Here is a 25832-nt window from a genome sequence, read left to right on the forward strand (position 1 = left end):
AAGATAGGTGCAGGAGTGCTGTCAGCATTGCTGCAGAGATTGAAAAGGTGGGGGGTCAGCCTGTCAGTGCTCAGACCATACGCCGCACACTACATCAAATTGGTCTGCATGGCTGTCACCCCAGAAGGAAGCCTCTTCTGAAGTCTCTACACAAGAAAGCCCGCAAACAGTTTGCTGAAGACATGTCAACAAAGGACATGGATTACTGGAACCATGTCCTATGGTCTGATGAGACCAAGATTAATTTGTTTGGTTCAGACGGTCTCAAGCATGTGTGGCGGCAATCAGGTGAGGAGTACAAAGATAAGTGTGTCATGCCTACAGTCAAGCATGGTGGTGGGAATGCCATGGTCTGGGGCTGCATGAGTGCAGCAGGTGTTGGGGAGTTACATTTCATTGAGGGACACATGAACTCCAATATGTACTGTGAAATACTGAAGCAGAGCATGATCCCCTCCCTCCAGAAACTGGGTCGCAGGGCAGTGTTCCAGCATGATAATGACCCCAAACACACCTCTAGGACGACCACTGCTTTATTTAAGAGGCTAAGGGTAAAGATGATGGACTGGCCAAGCATGTCTCCAGACCTAAACCCAATAGAACATCTTTGGGGCATCCTCAAGCGGAAGGTGGAGGAGCGCAAAGTCTCGAATATCCGCCAGCTCCGTGATGTCGTCATGGAGGAGTGGAAAAGCATTCCAGTGGCAACCTGTGAAGCTCTGGTAAACTCCATGCCCAGGAGAGTTAAGGCAGTTCTGGGAAATAATGGTGGCCACACAAAATATTGACACTTCAGGAACTTTCACTAAGGGGTGTACTCACTTTTGTTGCCGGTGGTTTAGACATTAATGGCTGTATATTTAGTTATTTTGAGGGAAGAATAAATTTACACTGTTATATAAGCTGCACACAGACTACTTTTCATTGTGTCAAAGTGTCATTTTGTCAGTGTTGTCCCATGAAAAGATATACTTAAATATCTGCAGAAATGTGAGGGGTGTACTCACTTTTGTGATACACTGTATATATATATATATATATACTGTATATATATATATATATATAAACAAAAAAGGGGTTCTTACAATGCTAACTATATATCTCTAGAGATTTTTGCAGGTGGATCTAAATCCCAACTGCCATTCTGCTCTTTTTTTCCCATCCTCTGCCATCTCCTGCCCTTCAGCCTCATGTTTTTTATGTATATCATTGTCTGAGACATCGTGCTGTGAACGTCATGTAGCTTCCTCTTCAAATCATCACGACCAACAGACCCCGTAGTGGCAGTTCAATATCAGCAGCTAGTTGTTTCGTACTTCTGAGGCTTCCGACAAGCAGCCCTGCTGTGTAATCTTCAGCAGCTCCCACACACACCATCACACTAAAGGTGGAACTCAAACTGGCTCCAAAAACTATTTCTCCAGCAACCAGCTAAGCTGTGTTTATTAAGACAACAGCATGTGTATACTGAACACTAAAAGAACAAACAGGTGTATTACAGTTTGTATACCTTATATGGCCAAAAATATATGGACACCCTGACCTGGTTCAGCTTTCTAGACATCCTGTTTTAAAACCATAGGCGTTAATATAAATTCGGGCTAGGGTTCCACCGCCAAGCTGCCACTGTTGGGCAAGTCTCTTAACCACCAAATGCTTAAATTGAATTCAGTCATAATTGTAAGTGGCCCCACTTTTCCAAAAAGGCTTTCACAACGGTAATATTGTTACCATAACTACTATCACCACAACAACCACTATTATTACTATAACTACTATTACCACTGTTACTACTACAACCACCACTATTACTACTACTATTACCACTACTAACACCACTAGTACTATTATAACTACTATCACTACTATTAGTACTACCACCTATATTACTACCACTACTAGTACTACCACCCCTATTACCACTGTTACTGCCACTACCACCACTATTAATACTACCACCTATATTACTACCACTACTAGTACTACCACCACTATTACCACTGTTACTGCCACTACCACCACTATTAATACTACCACCTATATTACTACCACTACTAGTACTACCACCACTATTACCACTGTTACTGCCACTACCACCACTATTAATACTACCACCTATATTACTACCACTACTAGTACTACCACCACTATTACCACTGTTACTGCTACTACCACCACTATTAATACTACCAAATATATTACTACCACCACTATTACCACTGTTACTGCCACTACCACCACTATTAATACTACCACCTATATTACTACCACCACTATTACCACTGTTACTGCCACTACCACCACTATTAATACTACCACCTATATTACTACCAGCACTATTACCACTGTTACTGCCACTACCACCACTATTAATACTACCACCTATATTACTACCACCACTATTACCACTGTTACTGCCACTACCACCACTATTAATACTACCAAATATATTACTACCACCACTATTATTACTGTTACTGCCACTACCACCACTATTAATACTACCACCTATATTACTACCACCACTATTACCACTGTTACTGCTACTACCACCACTATTAATACTACCAAAAATATTACTACCACCACTATTACCACTGTTACTGCCACTACCACCACTATTAATACTACCACCTATATTACTACCACCACTATTACCACTGTTACTGCCACTACCACCACTATTAATACTACCACCTATATTACTACCAGCACTATTACCACTGTTACTGCCACTACCACCACTATTAATACTACCACCTATATTACTACCAGCACTATTACCACTGTTACTGCCACTACCACCACTATTAATACTACCACTTATATTACTACCACTACTAGTACTACCACCACTATTACTGCCACTACCACATCTATTACTACTACTACCACTATCACTACTATAACTACTACTAACATCACTATTACTATTATAACTACTACCCACCACTATTAGTAATACCACCACTATTACTACTACCACCATTATTACTGTTACTACCACTATTACTACTATAACTACTACCACCACTTTTACTACTATAAGTACTACCACCACAATTAGTACTATCACCACTAGTACTACCACCACTATTACTGCCACTACCACAACTATTACTACTATAACTACTACTACAACCACCACTATTACTACTACTACTACCACCACTACCATTACTAATTTGTGCATTACTTTCTGAAGATCAGACACCAAACAGACTCAAGATTTATCCAGAATAAAATTTCAAAAAAGAACTGAAACCAATACTAAAAAACAAACAACATTAACACCACAGTAACAAACCAGGCATTATTAGGTGCACTTCACCACAAAATAGTTTGCAGAGCTGATTCGAAACTTTGCTCAAGGATTAAGTACGTCTGTAAACAAAGAATAAAAGGACAACCCTCTTGACTTTTCCTCTTAACTGACCTTGCTGACTTCTTTTATGTCACTAAGAAACGTTGCCTGTAAAAAAGGCAGCAGAAACTCAACGCACTTGGCAGTAGGAAGCAAAGCCACTTCTATTGTATCAGGGGCCTCAATTAAAACCCCTAATTAAACTCAAGAGCCCTACAAATGACCCGTAATCAGTACCTCTCACATTATGCAGGAGGAAATAACAGCAGCAAGAGAAGTAAAAGACAAAAGCACAGTGTTGTGCAGCAGGGGCTAATACTGGCTTCATCATCGCCTGTGTTTGAAGTTGAGGAGTGTTGCTCTGCTCCGATTATGGATGGCACAGACTGGCAGAGGGAGGTGGTAATTAGTCACGGCTTGTGTATGAAGCAGCTGCCCAATGCATGTCAATCACACTGGCAGCTGAGAAGTGCTGAGACTGTCACTCATACACAGATAATTAAGACAGCGAGACAAAAATTAAATAAACAATACGGCTTTTTCAGCGATGGACTGGCTTCTTGTCCGGGTGTGTTACTGCATTGTGTTTAGTGATTGCAGGGAAGCCAGACCCACCGCCTACCTGACCAGGATAAAGCAGTGAAAAAACATAATACGAATACTACTTGAAAACTTTTTTTAAACAGATATACCACTACTACTACTACAACTGTCACTGCTACTAATATTAATACTACTACTGCTGTTACCACTACTACCCTCACTATTACTATTACTACTGTTACCACTACTACCACCACTATTACTACTACTGTTATCACCACTATTACTATTGTTAACTACTTCAACTACTACCACTATTACTACTACCATCACTATTACTACTGTTACCACTACTGTAACTATTACTACAACCACTATTTCTAATACTATTACTACTATCACCATCACTATTACTACTGTTACCACTACTGTAACTATTACTACAACCACTATTACTAATACTATTACTACTATCACTATTACTACAACCACTATTACTAATACTATTAATACTATCACCATCACTATTACTACTGTTACCACTACTGTAACTATTACTACAACCACTATTACTAATACTATTACTACTATCACCATCACTATTACTACTGTTACCACTACTGTAACTATTACTACAACCACTATTAGTAATACTATTACTACTGTCACCATCACTATTACTACTGTTACCACTACTGTAACTATTACTACAACCACTATTACTACTGTCACATCACTATTACTACTGTTACCACCACTGTAACTATTACTACAACCACTACTACTAATACTATTACTACTGTCACCATCACTATTACTACCGTTACCACTGCTATAACTATTACTACAACCACTATTACTACTGTCACCATCACTATTACTACTGTTACAACTACTGTAACTATTATCACCATCACTATTACTACTGTCACCATCACTATTACTACTGTTACCACTACTGTAACTATTACTACAACCACTATTACTACTGTCACCATCACTATTACTACTGTTACCACTACTGTAACTATTACTACAATCACTATTACTACTGTCACCAACACTATTACTACTGTTACCACTACTGTAACTATTACTACAACCACTACTACTAATACTACTATCACCATCACTATTACTACAACCACTATTACTAATACTATTAATACTATCACCATCACTATTACTACTGTTACCACTACTGTAACTATTACTACAACCACTATTACTAATACTATTAATACTATCACCATCACTATTACTACTGTTACCACTACTGTAACTATTACTACAACCACTATTACTAATACTATTACTACTATCACCATCACTATTACTACTGTTACCACTACTGTAACTATTACTACAACCACTATTACTAATACTATTACTACTGTCACCATCACTATTGCTACTGTTACCACTACTGTAACTATTACTACAACCACTATTACTACTGTCACATCACTATTACTACTGTTACCACCACTGTAACTATTACTACAACCACTATTACTACTGTTACCACCACTGTAACTATTACTACAACCACTATTACTAATACTATTACTACTGTCACCAACACTATTACTACTGTTACCACTACTGTAACTATTACTACAACCACTATTACTACTGTCACCATCACTATTACTACTGTTACCACTACTGTAACTATTACTACAACCACTATTACTACTGTTACCACCACTGTAACTATTACTACAACCACTACTACTAATACTATTACTACTGTTACCACTACTGTAACTATTACTACAACCACTATTACTAATACTATTACTACTGTCACCAACACTATTACTACTGTTACCACTACTGTAACTATTACTACAACCACTATTACTACTGTCACCATCACTATTACTACTGTTACCACTACTGTAACTATTACTACAACCACTATTACTACTGTTACCACCACTGTAACTATTACTACAACCACTACTACTAATACTATTACTACTGTCACCATCACTATTACTACTGTTACCACTACTGTAACTATTACTACAACCACTATTACTACTGTCACCATCACTATTACTACTGTTACCACTACTGTAACTATTACTACAACCACTACTACTAATACTGTTACTACTATCACCATTACTATTACTACTGTTACCACTCCTATAACTATTATTACTACCACTACCATCACTATTACTACTATTACCACTACCACAACTACTATAACTATTACTACTGCCACGATTACTACCACAGCCACCACTATTACTACTATTATTACCACCATCACTACCCCTTTCACCACTATTACTACTACAATCACTATAACTACTACTATTACACCATTACTACTACCATCACTATTACAATCACTATTGCTACAACCACCATTACTACTACTACTACTACTAATAATAATAATAATAATAATAATAAACAATATTAATTACAGTATGTTTGCAGGTTTCGGTTGTGGCTATATTAGTCATTCAGTACTTCAACAGGTCTACAATCATCCACCATTTAAAACATGTGGTGCATTACAAAGTGCAATCCACAACTGTGTTGACTCTTGACTGTTGATCAGCTGAAGTATTATATCAAGCAACTGCAAAACCGTGTTCTCATTTTACAAACAGAACAAAAATGAAAGATACTGTACCTCTGTCCCTAATCTTTTGGAACGCGCTTTTGGAATGGTATTTGTAATAAATGGATATTTATATATAAAGTCAAAGAGGATTTGCAAATCACTGCACAAATGGTCAGAGGATCAGTGATTTAATCAACATCATTCCTAAGCTGCCCCTGTTTGGCCCTTGAGCAAGGCCCTACACCCTAATTTTGCTTGCATTGTATTCAGTCACAATTGTACATTGCATAAAATACAAAATACATGTTCAGCTGAACTGAAAAAAAAATTAAATAAGGATCCTGCATTTTCAATCCTGGTCTGGTCAGAGGACCTCATCCACATTGGTCTGTTCTGACAGGCCATTTCACCAGGCTGTATGTCATGTACTGTTCCACCATTTCCACCAGTAAAATAGTTCTCTCCATACAAACACAAGAACGAACATTCAGTAACAGTTACTAAATATAGAATATCAGAAGACTTGCCACTTTGCATCAAACTGCAGCTACTCGGTGGAAATCTGATCTAAAGGGCAAAGAGGCTGCTGAGATCGCCGGATTCATTAAAGAAGTCATTAAGGAAACTGAATGAAGGCAATCGCAGCATTCTAGATGTGACACCTGAACTTACAGTGACCTGAAAAGGTCTGACTGTCTGCAAAAGCTAAGCATCAGTGAGACGGTGAGACCTCATTATAAAATCTTTTAGTTAGTAACCACAGCTGAGATTTTTTTATGAGCATATAAGGTCAAATAAATATTTTATACAGACCTTCTCCTTAGGCATCACCAAGCAATAATTGGAATCATTTCAGAACACCATTGTCACTTAACACAGCCCACCACTGCATCAAGAAATGCAGCCTGAAACTCTATTAAGTTTACAGGGCCCACACTCATCTCAGATGGACTGAGAGACAGTGGATATGAGTCCATGTTTTATCAAGTTCTCCATGCTAAAGATGAAAAAGACTATTTAGACAGTTGACAGTGCAAGGTGCAAAAGTCAACATCTGTATATCTATATATTATATGGGGGGACGTACATTGTGATTTTAGAGAGACACATGCTGTCAGGTGATCTTTATCCAGGCAGTCTATGTTAATGTCAGGCCTCATTCTGCAAATGCTACAACAGTGTGGTTTTCAAGACAGAGAGTGTGTGTACTAGAGCGACCTGCCTGCATTCTAAATAGGTCTACTACTGAATATGCGTGAATGTACCACTGATGCCGAGACCTATATGAGGATTTTAGAGCGACACATGCTTACTTTAATGTCATCTTTTTCCCGGGAAGTCTATGGTAATGTCATGCTACAACAGTGAAGTTCTAAAGACAGAGGGTGTTTGTGCTAGACCAGCCTGCCTGCATTCTAAATAGGTCTCTTGTTGAAATTGTATGGTGTAAAAATGAATTGGAGAATTAGACACCAGTGAGAACAAGTGGCTGTTGTTCAGAGTTAAAAAGTCGGATCATAGGTCCTCGTAACTGGTGCAACTGTGGCCCCTGCTGGCTGACTGATGGCACCTGCACAGGGCTGAGGAATAATGCTGATGGGGGTGTGGCCCTCATCACAGTGCACACAGTGCCTGTCAAGTATATGAACCCGACTCGTGTGGGTGAAAAATGCAGTCTGTACTGACTGTGCGTACTGGAGGGGGCGCATGTCAGTTGAGAGGCGGTGAGGGGTCGAATCAGTATAGAGGACGCATTTAGGTTAACTGGACATGACTAGACTGGGGGATAAAAATTGGGGGAAAAGAGGGGGAAAAAATATAAAAAAAGAAAAAATGGCTATCCAAAAATGAGTTCTCCCAGTTCCCACGTCCCAGTTCCCCAAATTAACCTTTTGAAGCGCAATCAATGTGAAATGAAGTATTTAGTGTGTCCAGTGAGAGTAACCAGCAAAAACACAAACATCTGGAAAGCAGCACACCTAAGATCATCATGTATTCATGCACAGTGTTGCTAAAACTCAAGACAAGGTAAAGGACAGCGATTATAGCAAGTGTTTTGACAGTCATTGATGTCAACATTTAGAACTTGATGTGTCCACATCCACTAGTCAACACACACACCCTACAAACACACAGTCTATAGTAATGTAAGGTCTCATTCTGCATATGCTACAACAGCATGGTTTTGAGGACAGAGAGTGCTTGTGCTAGACCGGCCTGCCTACATTCTAAACCTTTTAAAAGGCAATTAATACAAAATTATAAGTAATTAATGTGTTTGGTGGACTGTCCAGTGAAGGTAACCAGCAAAAACACAAACATCTGGAAAGCAGCTCACCTAAGATCATCGTGTATTCATGCACAGTGCTGCTAAAACTCAAGACAAGGTAAAGATCGGCGATTAAAGAAAGTGCTTTGAAGGTCATTGATGTTGACATCTAGCACTCGATGTGTCCACATCCAACCCCCCCCCCCCCCCACCCTACCCCAAACTCGTCCTTAATGCATAACACAAACTGCTAGCAATCCATTCCATAGATACAGACGTGACACGTTGGAGTCCATCTGCACTCTAGTGCGCTGAAGAAAAAAAAAGGCACAAGTCACATGACCAGCACACGTCCCGGTGACTTACAACCACATGGCATATGGCAGATGCAACACCATTACACATCCTTCTCGCATTACAAACCTTATTCAAACTCACCCACGCTGCAGGAGAATGAAAACACCCCGAACAGTGACAGAGGCGAAACCTTATTAAAATGATGTATTCCTGTCAGAGCCAGGCAAGAAAGGCGAGCATGGAAAACATGGCACAAACGGTAATACGTAGCGCTTCGTAATGTGGCCGGGGGAAGGATCCGTTCTCACACCCAGCTTATGAAGGCACTGTAATTTAGATAAGTCCACTAAGGAAAATCCCAGGATTCTTCGTATCTTCTTATAAATGTTAATTACTTGCTGGGTGAAGCTGTGCTGAGAATGGCCCACAACCGAAATAATATCAGGTCAGTAAAGAGCCAGTGGCAACTTTTTTGGGGCGGATTAAGCTCACTCATGTTTCAGTCATTAGATCCTACAATTATATGTATATAAATTCCAATTTAAATAGAGTACACAGTCAGAAGTATTAGGACACCTTTCTTTTACTTGGTTTGGTTAATTCAGCTACATCCACTGATCAAGCGTACAACCATGCAATTCCCATAAACCAAGTTTTGAACTCTCAGATTTTGAATCTTAGCTCTTCTACCGATCGGCCCCCTAGTGGCCACAATTGGCAGTGCCTGCAGCAGACAAAATTGGCCACTAGTCTGCTGGGTAGTAAAGGACCAGACTACAAGAGAGGGTGGGGTCTTCCACACTGTGTTAGGACATTAGTTAGTTGCCTGAGGCCCCTGTACAGAAGTGGAGGGATGCGGTGATCAGTATGAGCAAATAAGAAGGGGTTGGTGGACTGCCCAGGAGTCGGAGGGAGTGTGTGTTGGGCAAATATACCAACCTCGGACGCAACTATGGTCCTCAGCAGTGGAAGACTAAATGGCTATGCTAATGTGGGAGAAAATATTGATCTACTAGATGGTATTGAAGAGTTTACTGATTGTCCATGTAGTACTATCATGGTCTGTCAAGTTACTTGTATCCATTCTGGATACTTCTAGGAGTCACAATCCATTCTGGATACTTCTAGGAGCTACAATCCACTCTGGATACTTCTAGGAGCTAAAATCCACTCTGGATACTTCTAGGAGTCACAATCCATTCTGGATACTTCTAGGAGTCATAATCCATTCTGGATACTTCTAGGAGTCATAATCCATTCTGGATACTTCTAGGAGCTACAATCCACTCTGGATACTTCTAGGAGCTACAATCCATTCTCGATACTTCTACGAGTCACAATCCATTCTGAATACTTCTACAAGCCACAATCCTTTCTGGACACCTCTACAAGTCACAATCCATTCTGAATACTTCTACAAGTCACAATCCATTCTGGACACTTCTATGAGCCACAATCCATTATGGACACTTCTACGAGTCACAATCGATCCTGGATACTTCTAGGAGTCACGATCCAATCTGAAAACTTCTAAGAGCTACAATCCATTCTGGATACTTATACGAGTCACAATCCATTCTGGATACTACTAGGAGTCGCAATCCATTCTGGATACTTCTAGGAGTCACAATCCATTCTGGATACTTCTAGGAGTCGCGATCCATTTTGAAAACTTCTAGGAGCCACAATCCATTCTAGATACTTCTACGAGTCACAATCCATTCTGGACACTTCTAGGTATCACAATACATTCTGTACACTTCTAGGAGCCACAATCCATTCTGGACACTTCTAGAAGCCACAATCCATTCTGGATCCTTCTAGGAGCCACAATCCATTCTGGACACTTCTAGGAGTCGCAATCCATTCTGAAAACTTCTAGGAGTCACAATCCACTCTGGATACTTCTAAGAGCTACAATCCATTCTGGATACCTTCTAGGAGTCGCAATCCATTCTGAAAACTTCTAGGAGTCACAATCCATCCTGGATACTTCTAGGATTCACAATCCATTTTGGATACTTCTAAAAGCCACAATCTATTCTGGACAGTTTTGGAAGCTGCAATTCATTCTGGATACTTGTAGGAGCTGCAATTCATTCTGGATATGTGTAGGAGTCACAATCCATTCTGGATCATTGTAGGAGCTGCAATTCATTTTGGATATTTTACATTTACATTTTCATCATTTAGCAGACGCTTTTATCCAAAGCGACTTACACAATGAGCAATTGAGAGTTAAGGGCCTTGCTCAGGGACCCAACAGTGGCAACTTGGTGGTGGCGGGGCTTGAACCGGCAACCTTTTGTTTACTAGTCCAGTACCTTAACCACTGAGCTATCACTGGCACTGAAGGAGTCACAATCCATTCTGGACACTTGTAGGAGCCACACAAGCTTAAAGACTCAGACCAGTGACTGCTAAAGCGGGCATTTCCAAGCCCAAGCAAAGATGTACAAGAGTAGGATTAACTCACAATGCTAGGCTTTATCTGGAAATGCCTTATGCTGGGATTGCTTGTGCAGCTAAGAAAGCACACAAAGCTCACTCGTTATTCAGTCAGAATACTGCTCAAAATAAGGCATCTCAGTAGGTAGCATTTTAGAGCATCTAAGAATTTAGACAGCCTTCTTCCCGGGAGCACGTAGAAGGACGGAAAATGCTGTCTATGTAAAGAGCTCACAAGGAAATCTAGAGGCTGTTATTGAATCAATACTCATAATTCTGAGAGGAAATTTTCAACAAGCTCTTGCATGTACTGAACATAATAGATGGACTTGATACAAGTAAAAAAATGGAAGCCTGGCCTACATTGACTGTATTATATTTCTCCTTGCCTGTGTGACTGTGTTGAGAGGCTTGTTATAGCTGTTCCCAAGACAATAAGCCTGTAGGCTGCCCCAAAGGGAGATGGTAAAAATGGATTATCATCACCTGTGCTGTAAGAAAAATTCACATTATTAGACTGTACGAGTCAGCTTAAATAAACCTGTGAAAATAAAGTGGACACTGGCCAGTGGAAGACCAGCCATTTATACAGAATAAGAGAAAAATACCAGGCAGTTAGCCGAAAGTGAGGTCAAATCGTTCTGGTCTCAATGTCCGGATGCAAACCCAATCATTTGGGTTGTAAAATGCGTCAGTCAGAGTGGTGCCAGCCTGACCAGTATATTTTGGTTGAGTAAAGGTAGTGATAACGAACACTGAAGAAGTATTGAAGATTATAGTGGAAGGTAGAAGATTGGAACAAGTGGACACTTTATATTTGGAAGGTAGAGTATTAAATACTGTAGAATGTGCTGGTCAGATCATGGTGGTAAGCGTTGAATTCGCTAATGACTAGTTCACAATACGTGACTTTTGCCCTGATTTTCGCTCGCCGACTGGTCGCCGCTAGATGTGGCAGCTTGGGAGCAATTCTGAGCAATTCTAAGTTCGCTTAGGCCTTAAGCCTAATTTATCTAGCATGTTAAATATCTGAACCAGTCGGCGACTCAAAATCGTGTAGTGTGAAAAGTGTTGCAGGAGGTTGCAAGTGGCAGCGAGCTACAGCCAATGAGGACGCCAGATACGGGGTGAGGGGAAACCCGGGGGAGGAGTGTAAAAACGTTGAACAGGGGCATGATATAGGTTCTATCAGAATACATCAGCACACACACAAGCTTTACAGTTTTTGTGATCTTATCGTCCACACCAAACCATAATACCAACAATGCATTTATATTTATTAACCTCCAACTCCATTCTGTGTGGAGTTTGCATGTTCTCCCCGTGTCTGCGTGGGTTTACTCCGGGTGCTCCGGTTTCCTCCCACAGTCCAAAGACATGCAGTTAGGTGAATTGGAGATACTCAATTGTCCATGACTGTGTTTGATATAACCTTGTTAACTGATTAACCTTGTGTAATGAGTAACTACCGTTCCTGTCATGAATGTAACCAAAAGTGTAAAACATGACGTAAAATCCTAATAAACAAACAAACAAACCTCCAACTCACTACAGAACAGACAATCTCTGCTGGTCGCGTTGCCAAATCCACTCTGATTCATTTCTTTAATCGCTCACTTCATGTTGGCGTGCATTTTTGGACGTGGTATCATTAAACCCCTCATCACTTCTCACCTGCGATTCCTCCCGGTGATAGATCGTGTAGTGTGAAACCCCCTATCGCCGATCAGTCGTGTAGTGTGGAATCCACAACGACTTAAAAGACTCCCGATTGCAAGAGATCCAGTTGTGTAGTGTGAACTGTACAGCGATCTGAACAACTTGGAAAGTCGTGTAGTGTGAACTTGGCATTAATAAGCGAAAACTGCAGTGATGTAATCGTCGTAGTCGCTGTCTAAGTAGTGCGTCAAAATAATTTGTTAAACTAAATAATCTAATAAGATAAATGAGGCTTTTTTTTTTTACCCCTTTTTCTCCCACTTTAGCGCATCCAATTTCTACCCGTCAATCATCCTCTCACTAATGCTGGTCCCTGCTCCTGATTGGGGAGGACGAGGCTGCTCCACGCCCCCTCCGAAACATGCACAGCAATCGAACATCTTATCACCTACACTTGACGAGCGCAGTGCAGTGTACGGAGAGCCACACCCTCTACCGCACTCCTTCCCCATCTCCGTGCAGGCGCCACCAACCAGCCAGCAAAGGTCGTAATCGCACTAGTCTGAGAGAGAGTCCCCATCAGGCTTTAGTCCCGCCCCTTATCTGAACAACAGGCCAATCGTTGTTCATGTAGCCACTCAGTCTCGGCCGGCAAGGCAGAGCCGAGATTCGATACGATGTATTCGAGATCTCAGCTCTGGTGAACAGCGTGTGTTTTACCGCTGCGCCACCTGAGCGGCTAAATATGAGTTTGATGCCTTGATAGAATCCTCTTCAGTTAGGCAGCTGCATAGGTAGGCAGCTCACTAGGTTTTCAGACAGACCCTATAAGTCCCTTTAGATAAAATTACTGCAACAAGGAAAACGAACAATTCTTCAGCTAGGATCAGACACAATCTAATCCTCCAGCACTTGCAATTTTAGGAAAAACACTGAGAGAGATAAGAACGTTCTGGTTTGTGTCAGGGCTGTGCTATTTAAAAATGTACCGATTCTGTCAGTGTCGATATTAAACAGGGTAAAAACTTTTCAGATTTGGCATTGAACCCTTTATTGCCATTAAAACACACATCTAATTAGGACTTCATCTAATCGAATTCAATCTTTATTAAACTCTAATTGGATATTGAAAGAGTCCAAGAATGTCTTCATTTAAAGGACATTTTCCTTTCCTATAGTCTTATATTCTGCAAACTGATCATATAAACTAGCTCAGCACGTCTATTTTTCATTATTAATCAGGATATAAAAACATTCAGGCTGCTCAGGTGGTGCCGCAGTAAAACACACGCTAGCACACCGGAGCACATCATATCGAATCTCAGCTCTGCCATCTGGCTGGGCTGAGCGACCACATGAACAACGATTGGCCTGTTGTTCATGTAGGGGTGGGGTAGTAGTAAGCCGGATCTCCTTGTAACTTATGCAGCTACAACCTCTGCTGGCTGATTGTCTCTTCGTACACAGGGCTGATCCGCAATAGCACTCGCCTAGTGCAGGTGAAAGAATGCATACGGCTGCTGCCCACGTGCCGGAGGGGGCGTGGGTTAGCTTCGTTCTCCTCAATCAGAGCGGGGATCGGCATCAGTGGAGAGGAAGCGTGATGCAATGGGACGATTGGATGTGCCAAAAATGTCGGGAGAAAATGCCCTTTTAGACTAGTTGGTAGAGCGGAGGACTGTAGTGGATAGTGTTGAAATTTTTAGGTTGCTGGTTCGAATCCGACTCGAAGGAATTTGCTTAGGGCAAGCTGTAGCCTAGTGGTTAAGGTACTGGACCAGTGTTGGGCCCTTGAGCAAGGTCCTTAACCCTCAATTGCTCAAAATGTATACTGTAACTGTACTGTAATGTACGTAAGTCGCTTTGGATAAAGGCGTCTGCTAAATGCTGAAAATGAAATGTAAATAATAATTTAAAAAAAGATTAAAACATTCAGCCTTTGCTCTGTTCCACATGACATAATAAAAAGTGTTGCATGCTTTAAAAAGTCCTGCTGTTTGCTTTAGCCATAAAAAAAAAACAGTACACTGTGTTTGTCACTTAATCCTTAATTTCATATCTCATTTCCCAACGGCTGGTTGCCCTTTCCCCTAGACGAGGTGAGAAAAACGATCAATATGGCAAAGCTTTTCAGTACACACACACACACACAGACACTAACACACATCGGCTCGACAGCCTACACATTTTTCAAGAAGTTGCAAACTCTCTAAAGAGCTTCCACTCAAGCTGCAGGTTTGATAAAGTGCTCAGAGGAGATTTGGGCAGTCAAGGCACAATGAGGAAAATCCCTGTATTGGGATTGAGCTGCTTGAAGAATAAATGAAAACACATGTATTCCTATAAACAAACTCACACTTTCACACTTTGAAGAAAATACTGTTTTAAAAATAAGCAAAGCTTAAAGAATTCATGCGCTTTTGTAATACAGAACCGAACTCCTGACCTTAATAATTCATGGTAAAATGTGTTTAATTTCACAAGGAGGTGGTTTTAATGTTATGGCTGACCTTGTTTCTACACTCACTGTCCATTTTATCAGCTCCACTTACCATATAGAAGCACTTTGTAGTTCTACAATTACTGATTGTAGTCCATCTGTTTCTCTGCATGCTTTGTTACCCCCTTTCATGCTGTTCTTCAATGGTCAGGACTCTCCAAGGACCACCACAGAGCAGGTATTATTTGGGTGGTGGATCATTCTCAGCACTGCAGTGACACTGACATGGTGGTGGTGGTGTGTTGGTGTGTGTTGTGCTGGTTTTACATTTCTACATTTTTACATTTCTACATTTTATATTTCTACATTTTTACATTGCTACATTTACTTCTACTTTTTATATTTGTAAATATTTTTCAGATTCATGATTATTCTTTTGTATTGTATATATTAGATTATTTTATTGGGTGTAACTGGGACCTAGGGTCATAATTTCGTTCCACCTCATGTACCACATGTGATGTGAATGACAATAAACCCTCCTTGAATCCTTGAATCCTTGGTATGACTGGATCAGACACATTAATGCTGATGGATGCTGGGCAGCGTCCTGTGACCACTGATGAAGGTCTAGAAGATGACCAACTCAAACAGCAGCAATAGATGAACGATCATCTCTGACTTTACATCTACAAGGTGGACCAACTAGGTAGGGGTGTCCAATAGAGTGGACAGTGAGTGGACACGGTATTTAGAGACTCCAGCAGCGCTGCTGTGTCTGATCCACTCATGCCAGCACAACACACACTAACACACCACCACCATGGCAGTGTCACTGCAGTGCTGAGAATGATCCACCACCCAAATAATACCTGCTCTGTAGTGGTCCTGGGAGAGTCCTGACCATTCAAGAACAGGGTGAAAGCAGACTAGGTATGTAGAGAAACAGATGGACTACAGTCAGTAATTGTAGAACTACAAGGTGCTTCTATATGGTAAGTGGAGCTGATAAAATGGACAGTGAGTGTAGAAACAAGAAGGTGGTTTTAATGTTATGGCTGATCGGTGTATAATCCTGTCATTACTTTTAGTAATTACTTTTTGTACTGTTCACAAAAAACATTTGTAAGTTATTTTTAGTGGATCGAAGCTGCATTGTGGTAGATTTGGGATGTTGGGTAAATTTCCCACAATTTCCCTTGGGGGAACCCTGGCTATTCATGTGGTTTACCAAGTGTGGTACAGGAAACCAGCCATGTAACCCGATGAAACCCTGAACTCTCATTCAAAGGCCAATACATGGAACAAATGTTACTCAGGCTTTTGGAGATCATGAAGCATGCACTTTTCGCATGTTCTTGGGTTAGATCTGATTATCCAGACAAATGCACTTGCAGCGTAAGGGGACATTTTCAGTTTTCTTCTTGAGCTTGTAAGTTGGTCCCCCTTTTGCTGCCAAAACAGCCCTGACCCGTCGAGGCATGGACTCCACTAGACCCCTGAAGGTGTGCCATCATGGATCAGACTTGTTTGTCCAGCACATCCCACAGATGCTCAATTGGATTAACATCCACATGCCATCCATGTGGATGTTAATCCAATCCAAAAAACATCATACTGCCTCCGTCGACTTGCCTTCTTCCCATAGTGCAATCCTGGTGCCATGTCTTCCCCAGCTAAGCGACGTGATATAAAAGAAAACGTGATTCATCAGACCAGGCCACGTTCTTCCATTGCTCTGTGGTCCAGTTCCGATGCTCACGTGCCCATTGTTGGCGCTTTTGGGGGCGAACAGGGGTCAGCATGGGCACCCTGACTGGTCTGCGGCTATGCAGCCCCATACACAACAACATTTGATGGACTGTGTATTCTGACACCTTTCTATCAGAACCAGCATTAACTTCTTCAGCAATCTGAGCTACAGTAGCTCGTCTGTTGGATCAGATCACACGGGCCAGCCTTCGCTCCCCACGTGCATCAAAGAGTCTTGGCTGCCCATGACCCTGTCGCCGGTTTACCACTGTTCCTAGCTTGGACCACTTTTGATAGATACTGACCACTGCAGACCGTGAACACCCCCCAAGAGCTGCAGTTTTGGAGATGCTCTGACCCAGTCGTCTAGCCATCAAACTCGCTCAAATCCTTACACTTGCCCATCAACATTGAGGATAAAATGTTCACTTGTTGCCTAATATATCCCCACCCACTAACAGGTGCCGTGATGAAGAGATAATCAGTGTTATTCACTTCACCTGCCAATGGTCACAATGTTATGCCTGGTTGGTGTATATATATATTTGGAGGAAAGCACTATGGAGTAAGTAATAAATCAGCAATACCGCTTCAGCTTGAAAGGTTTGGGTAACCACACTCCACATCAAATGTCTGACTTCTAATTAAACTGTCCCACGTCACTGTACTATTAACATGATAGATGACAATGAAATAAAAGTGGCCACCTTTATGACCGACAGTAGAATTGTAACCCCACCCACCTTCACGTCCGTGTGTACACATGCTTTCTTTTATTATTAATTCAAACAGAACCCTCCTTTGGTAAAGATCAGTTCCCTTCAGGCCATTTAGCTCAGATCTTGAGGAGTGAAAAATGCCTTGCTCTTTCTGAAAGAGGGGTCCGTTCCCTTGCCTGTGGTCAGAATGGAGATGAATGAGCGAGTGTCCGTTCATTACTCACCTGTGAGGTAGTGTATCCGCACCTCAGGAAAGAAAGCCTACTTGGTATTCATCCTCAGTCGCCCTTTCTCACGTCTGACCATAAATCAAAAGGAGGCCAGACATCCCTGTCCATGCTGTTCGCTGCCTCTAATAGTAATGCTATTAATGCAAACAATTTAGATGTAACTAGTGCAGATTGTAAGGTTAAATGCGTGACAGAAAGCGTTTTCTCAAAACTGAAATGTTGAGTGTTTGAGAAGCAGGCTGCTGCAACAATCAGATATAAAATCTTGACCTATAGTGACCTTTAAAGAACAAGATCTCATATACATTTAAAAAAAAGGAGGTGCCAAGCCAGCTTTAATGCACATAACATTAAAACCACCTCCTTGTTTCTACACTCATTGTCCATTTTATCAGCTCCACTTACCATATAGAAGCACTTTGTAGTTCTACAATTACTGACAGTAGTCCATCTGTTTCTCTGCATGCTTTGTTAGCTCAATTTCATGCTGTTCTTCAATAGTCAGGACTTTCCCAAGACCACTACAGAGCAGGTATTATTTAAGTGGTGGATCATTGTCAGCACTGCAGTGACACTGACATGGTGGTGGTGTGTTAGTGTGTGTTGTGCTGGTATGAGTGGATTAGACACAGCAGTGCTGCTGGAGTTTTTAAACACCTCACTGTCACTGCTGGACTGAGAATAGTCCACCAACCAAAAACATCCAGCTAACAGCTAACACACCACCACCATGTCAGTGTCACTGCAGTGCTGAGAATGATCCACCACTTAAATAATACCTGCTCTGTGGTGGTCCTGTGGGGGTCCTGACCATTGAAAAACAAGGTGAAAGTAGGCTAAAAAAGCATGTAGAGAAATAGATGGAGTAATTGTCAGTAATTGTAGAACTGCAAAGTGCTTCTATATGGTAAGTGGAGCTGATAAAATTTAATGTAATTAAATTTAATTAAATGTAAATACATTTATAATTTATGTTTTTAATATTTAGTTTTTAAGTTTAAAAATTTTGTTTATACTGTTTTCTACAATTAATAATTATTATTATTAATATTGCTGTTGTTATGATTAATATTTTTCTTTTATTCTGATTCTTAAACCTGAGCTTTGGCTTTTGGGTACACACACACAATTTTACTACAGATAACATAAATATTATTAATTTTTATATTATTTACTCACACACTCACTTTCCTAACTGCTTATCCAATTAGGGTCGCGGGGGGGGGATGCTGGAGCCTATTTTAACTTTTTAATGGGCACAAGGCACACAGTAACACCCCCGACAGGGCACCAGTCCATCGCCGGGCAGACGGGCAGACACACACATACATACACACACCCATTCACCTATCGTGTCTTCAGTTAACCTGACTGCATATTTTTGGACTGTGGGAAGAAACCGGAGCTACCGGAGGAAACCAACAAAGACACAGGGAGAACATGCAAACTCCAAACAGAAAGGACACGGACCGCCCGGCCTAGGGATCAAACCCAGGACCTTCTTGCTGTGAGGTGACAGTGCTACCCACCGAGCCACCGTGTCGCCCCTTATATTATTTTAATTGTTTTAATTTTTTTATTTTATTCATAATTTATTAAAATAAACCAATTTAAATACATTTATAATTCATTAATTTTTTTATATTTAATTTTAAGTTTTTTTTAATTATTGTTTATACTGTTTTCTACAATGTAATATTATTATTATTATTATTATTATTATTATTAGTGATGCTGTTGCTGTTATGTATATAACATGTACATGTATATAGAAAGACAGAGAGGGAGGGAGGTATTTGTTGTGGAAAATAAATGAATTGAAATTCTGATTAAATAAAAGCTGTTGAAGAATGCATGACTAAATAATTAAATAGATTTATGCAATCAAAAAAGCAGCGCACAACATGTCGAATATCAAACCCATAGCTTAAAATACTACTCCAGAAATGTTAATATCTGTGTCTGACGAAATCAAACTGGTGTGTAAAAAATCTAAACGCGCAGCGAGCACAAATTACAGCAAACGAGGAGCTTGTTAACTGTGGAAAAGACAAAAAGGCCTGCAAATGGAAAATCCCTATTTCATTTTTATCTATTTTAAACAGCACCCTGAGGATGTGCTAACTAGTACAACGATGTAAGTGTGTTATAGTGTTACCAACAGAAAGCTCATTCAAAGTGTGTGTGGGTTGAATAGCAATGGGACGAGTAAAAAAAATGTACCTTACGTTTAGATGCATTAGCAAATAACGTGACAGTGAGCTAATGCATAATGGTAAAAACTAGGGATGTCCCGATCACGTTTTTTTGTTCCCGATAACGATCCCGATTATTAATTTTGATCCCGTTCCGATACCGAGTCTCAAACCGATACTTGTATTTTCTAGATATTGTCTAGATAAGAACTGGATAATACTGTTCACACAGTGCACACTTCAAGTACATTACAGTTATTCAAATTAATCCAGTGTATATGTTTAACAACTAAATAGCTCTGCAGTGCTGTAGGGAAAAATGCTGCATCCAAACTATTGGCTTAATGTTTTGTATTTTTACAAAATCAATCAAAATGAGTGAGATCATTACAGTTTTACTTTAAACTTTACATTCGAAGAAAAAAAATCTGTTTAATGCAGTGATACACTAAAAATGAACAGAAATCTGTGTAGCAGCTTAACTTGAATATAAGAAAAAAAGTTACTTAAAAGCATTACAGTAAAACCTGAATACCAAAATAAAATGGAAAGACTCTTTTGTTATGAAGGAAAGCCAGTTTTTAAAGTGCTTGTATTGTGACAATGGTTTGATGGACGTTTCTATGCGAAGTGAGTGTGTTTTGACCCTTTGGGGCCTCCATAGTGCATGAAATAGCGTGCTTGACTCTAGCTGTCCGCTATTCGGTACCGTAAGAGAAGAAGTTAATAAAGTGTTCTGCTCCCGACAATATGTGAATATACTGTGTATTTATTTCTTTATTAAACGAGTGCATCACTACGTTGTTTTGTAAACCGGAGTGATCCTCGACTCACACACCATATAAACAGTAAAATTGTACAGTAATGAACGCAGCTCTGCTCCTACCGCCTCGTGAAACGCTCGCATTGCAGACATTACACGTCGCTGCTGGACTTGTTTTACTTTCCAATTTAAAGTATTTCCACACAGCGGACATGCTGACGTAAAACAAAAGATCGGGATTACGATCGGGGTTTAGCAAAGCCGATTCCGATCAGTTAAAAAATGCCTTGATCGGGACATCCCTAGTGAAAACTACAGCAGCGCCTGAGTTACGGGGGGGTACGAATCCTGGGCTGGGCTCACCAATACAGAAAGCACTAGGTATTATCAGGGGGGTCATATCAGTTCACTCAAATAGAAAATATATTATGCCCCTGCCCGTGTTTCTCCTCACCCCGTATCTTGGGTTCTCATTGGCTGGACCTCGACACCGCACTCACTGTTCACACTACAGGATTTTGAGTCAGGTCTGGATATTTAACATGCTAGATATAGTTCTTAAGTCTGCTCGGATCAAGTTGCTGAGAGCAGATCGAGAGCAGATTTTTGAGCCCTGAGCGAACGCAGATTAGCCTTCAAAAATCAGTTCTGAAATATTCTGGAATGAAACCCTAAGTCTCCAGAAAATCTATGGTGGGATTTAAAGAAAGTGGTCACAGCCAGAAATCCATCAAACCTCAAAGAGCTGGAGGCTTTCGCAATAAAGAGAGGCGTCCGATAGCTTGTTAGAATTTGTCTAAATCACTTAGAGGTTAATAAGGTGAAAGATGTTCATCCGGGTACTGAAACTGGGGGTTGAATAATAGTAAAACAGGGACATTTGTCAAGAGAACTACAAGCCCAAATCAGAAAAAGTTGGGACAGTATGGAAAAAGCAAATAATAACGAAAAAAAAACCCACATTTATTTCATTGTAGACAGGATGAACCTGAGATATTTCATGTTTTATCTGCTCAACATTTCATTTATTAATAAACATCCATTCCTGCATTTCAGGTCTGCAACACATTTCAAAAAGAAAGTTGGGACAGTAAAGCATTTACCACTCTGTAATGTTGCCATTCCTTTTCACCACACTTAAAAGACGTTTTGACCTTTGCCAAGGGCACTGACACAGCCTCATACCATGACAGACCCTGGCTTTTGGACTTGTTGCTGATAACAGTCTGGATGGTCCTTTTCAACTTTGGTCCAGAGCAGACCGTCCATTTTTTGCAAAAAAAAAAAAAGACCTGGAATGCTGATTCATCTGACCACAATACACGTTTCCACTGTGTGATGGTCCATCCTAGATGCCTCAGAGCCCAGAGAAGTCGACGCCGCTTCTGGACATGATTAACATAAGGCTTCTTTTTTGCACAGTAACGTTTTAAGTGGTATTTGTGCATGTAACTCTGTATTGTAGTGCTTGACAAAGGTTTGCCAAAGTAATCCCTCACCCATGTGGTTACATCAGCTATTGTTGAGTGGCGGTTCTTGATGCAGTGCCGTCTGAAGGATGGAAGATCACGAGTGTTCAGCTTATGCTTGCGCCCTTGGCCTTTACGCACTGAAATTCCTCCTGATTCTTTGAATGGTTTAATGATATTATGCACTGTAGAGGGAGAAAGATGCAAATCCCTTCCAATCTTTCTTTGAGGTTCATTATTTTTAAACATTTCAATCATTTTCTCACACATTTGTTGACAAACTGGAGATCCTCTGATCATCTTTGCTCATCAAAGACTCAGCCTTTCCTGGATGCTGCTTTTGTACCAAACCATGATTACAATCACCTGTTGACATCACCTGTTACAAACCCTAAATTGCCCCCGTCCGAACTTTTTTGGAATGTGTTGCAGGCCTGAAATGCAGGAATGGATGTTTCTTAATAAGTGAAATAAAGTTGAGCAGATAAAACATGAACTATCTCAGGTTCATCCTGTCTACAATATAATAAAAGTCAAAGTAAATGTAAGGAACACTGCATTTTTATTTATTTCGGTTGTATATGTCCTGGTACCAGACACCTAAATAGGTCTTAGGGAGCCTGTGTTATCTCCTGCGAATTTCTCCAAACCTGAGGTGCTGCAGCTTGGCTGAATTTCCATGCATCTCACCTAGCATTAGCAGGGCTAAAAGAAAAGAAAAAAGAAAAAAAAAGAAGACAATAGTGTCGTCTAGCTGAATGAAAAAAGGTTTTACGAACAGCAAGACAGAAAGAGATTTGGGATCAGAGCGTTCTGATTACGACTGCATCCCTCTGGGAACATCCTGTGTGCGAGAACCCCCTGTTGAGCCACTTAGTTTCTAACTTGTCGACTTTTAAAAATGAAATGCTTTTATCCATCCGCTCGTCTCTTTTCTCCGTCGTTCTCGCGCAGTCGTTTGGGCTCTTTCTTGTTTCGTTCTTTTTTTGACCGAAGCGTCTCTGGCTGTTTGAGCACCCGCGTCACGTCGGGGTGGCAGCAAACGGCGAGGCGTCATCCGTTATTCCTCCGAACACCCTGTCGAGTCGCTCTCTCTCTCTCACTCGACACTGCATTCATATCTCATCAGGAGCAACACGCCTCCTAACCACACTATTTAACACCTGGCTGCCCACCTTCCTTCCTAAACCTTCGGGAAGCTTCAGTCACTTAGCGAGCAAGGACGATTTACCAAAAACGTCACACCCTAAGTTTGGCCTAAATCAGTAGCACCTCTGCAGCCAGTAGATCATAAGCTGTTTAAGGGGGGAAAAAATAAGCACACATGGTTTCAGACTGTACATAACAGAACTGAGCATTTTATATCGAAACATCTTACCGTGTTCTCAATTTTTGGTCTAATATGGCAAGAACCAATGATCTAAGAGGGTCCAAACACTACAGGCACTGGTCTAAAGAGATGTGGACAAAAGTCAGATGAGTCAACCTTTATTACACTGGATGAGGGGCTTGTGTGGAGTACACCAAGAGAACAGTATAGGCCTAAATGCTTGACCTGAAAAAGTAACTGAAGTCAAACCAGAAACCTGATATTACATTATCAGGCAAACTATGTCTATATCTGATCAGCCATAACATTAAAACCACCTCCTTGTTTCTACACTCACTGTCCATTTTATCAGCTTCACTTACCATATAGACTGACTGTAGTCTATCTATTTCTTTACATACTTTTTAACCTGCTTTCACTCTGTTCTTCAATGGTAAGGACCCCCACAGGACCACCACAGAGCAGGTATTATTTAGGTGGTGGATCATTCTCAGCACTGCAGTGACACTGACATGGTGGTGGCGAGTTAGTGTGTGTTGTGCTGGTATGAGTGGATCAGACACAGCAGCGCTGCTGGAGTTTTTAAATACTGTGTCCACTCACTGTCCACTCTATTAGACACTCCTACCTAGTTGGTCCACCTTGTAGATGTAAAGTCAGAGACGATCGCTCATCTATTGCTGCTGTTTGAGTTGGTCATCTTCTAGACCTTCATCAGTGGTCACAGGAGGCTGCCCACGGGGATCTGTTGGCAGCACCATGTCAGAGACACTGCAGTGCTGAGAATGATCCACCACCCAAATAATACCTGCTCTGTCATGGTCCTGTGGGAGAGTCCTGACCATTGAAGAACAGCATGAAAGGGGGCTAACAAAGCATGCAGAGAAACATATGGACTACAGTCAGTAATAGTAGAACTACATGGTGCTCCTATATGGTAAGTGGAGCTGATAAAATAGACAGTGAGTGTAGAAACAAGGAGGTGGTTTTAATATTATGGCTGATCGGTGTAAAATGTAATCAGTAATTATTAGTGATGCACCTTCAAAATCCAGTTCCGAGTAGGAAATGGATGTGTCTGCACACCTGAGCAGGCACAGTTTTTACACCAGATGCCGTTCCTGCCACAACTCTCCTTATTTTTTATCCTGCCTTGGGAACAGTATTGAAAGCTAGGCTGCAATGGCTAGGCAGTTCATCCACCCCTCCCCAATCATGTCTGTGTAGACTTCCGACGGGCCGACAGCACAGCTAAGATTCAAACCCCAGATAGTGTATTTTACCACTGCACCACACGTGTGAAAAATGGATATATACAAAGTTAAAAAGAAAAGTAAGCGCACGTAAAATATAAAATAAAATAAATACAACTATGCAATTTATACAGACAAAAAATTCCAATGGTTCCAATGGTGCTTATAATTAAAAACCTTTCCCGGGTTGTGAAGTAAAACACGAACTCGTTAGAAAGCCAATCAAGCGTTTTATTGACACATCATCTGTGTGGCGGAAACTGAATAAATGCAAATAACAGCATTTCTTAGTAAATATTCAAATCAGAAGGTCTGAATGGTTCAGAAAGCGTCTTTTCAATCATTAGAGCCAATTATGTAGAAGTGTTCTTTTCACCCAAGTTGTTCCTGTTTTTAAGTGAGAATCCAATCCAAAGGTAACGAAAACATTCAAATGAAGTGAACTTTAAACTGTGTAGGGAGTAGGGAGCGACGCTTCATCACTACACTGGATACTGGTTGTAACATTTAC

At 40.8% G+C, this 25832-nt stretch overlaps 1 protein-coding gene across 2 annotated transcripts in view; it reads right to left on the reverse strand.

Annotated features, from left to right (window-relative positions):
- pudp (pseudouridine 5'-phosphatase) overlaps positions 1–25832 on the reverse strand; it is a 47376-nt gene that overhangs the window by 10404 nt on the left and 11140 nt on the right. The window contains exons 4-5 of one of the 2 annotated variants that reach the window (XM_063009705.1): positions 24117–24189; positions 23292–23443 (exon numbers count right to left, since the gene is read on the reverse strand). The exons of the other annotated variant lie outside the window; for it this stretch is intronic. Coding sequence (XP_062865775.1) covers positions 24136–24189 — 54 coding nt within the window. The 3' untranslated portion in view covers positions 23292–23443; positions 24117–24135. Of the gene's footprint in view, positions 1–23291; positions 23444–24116; positions 24190–25832 lie in introns of those variants that run through there. 2 annotated transcript variants of the gene reach the window in all.

The sequence above is a fragment of the Trichomycterus rosablanca genome, chromosome 15 (assembly GCF_030014385.1).
Source record: "Trichomycterus rosablanca isolate fTriRos1 chromosome 15, fTriRos1.hap1, whole genome shotgun sequence".
Taxonomy (NCBI): domain Eukaryota; kingdom Metazoa; phylum Chordata; class Actinopteri; order Siluriformes; family Trichomycteridae; genus Trichomycterus; species Trichomycterus rosablanca.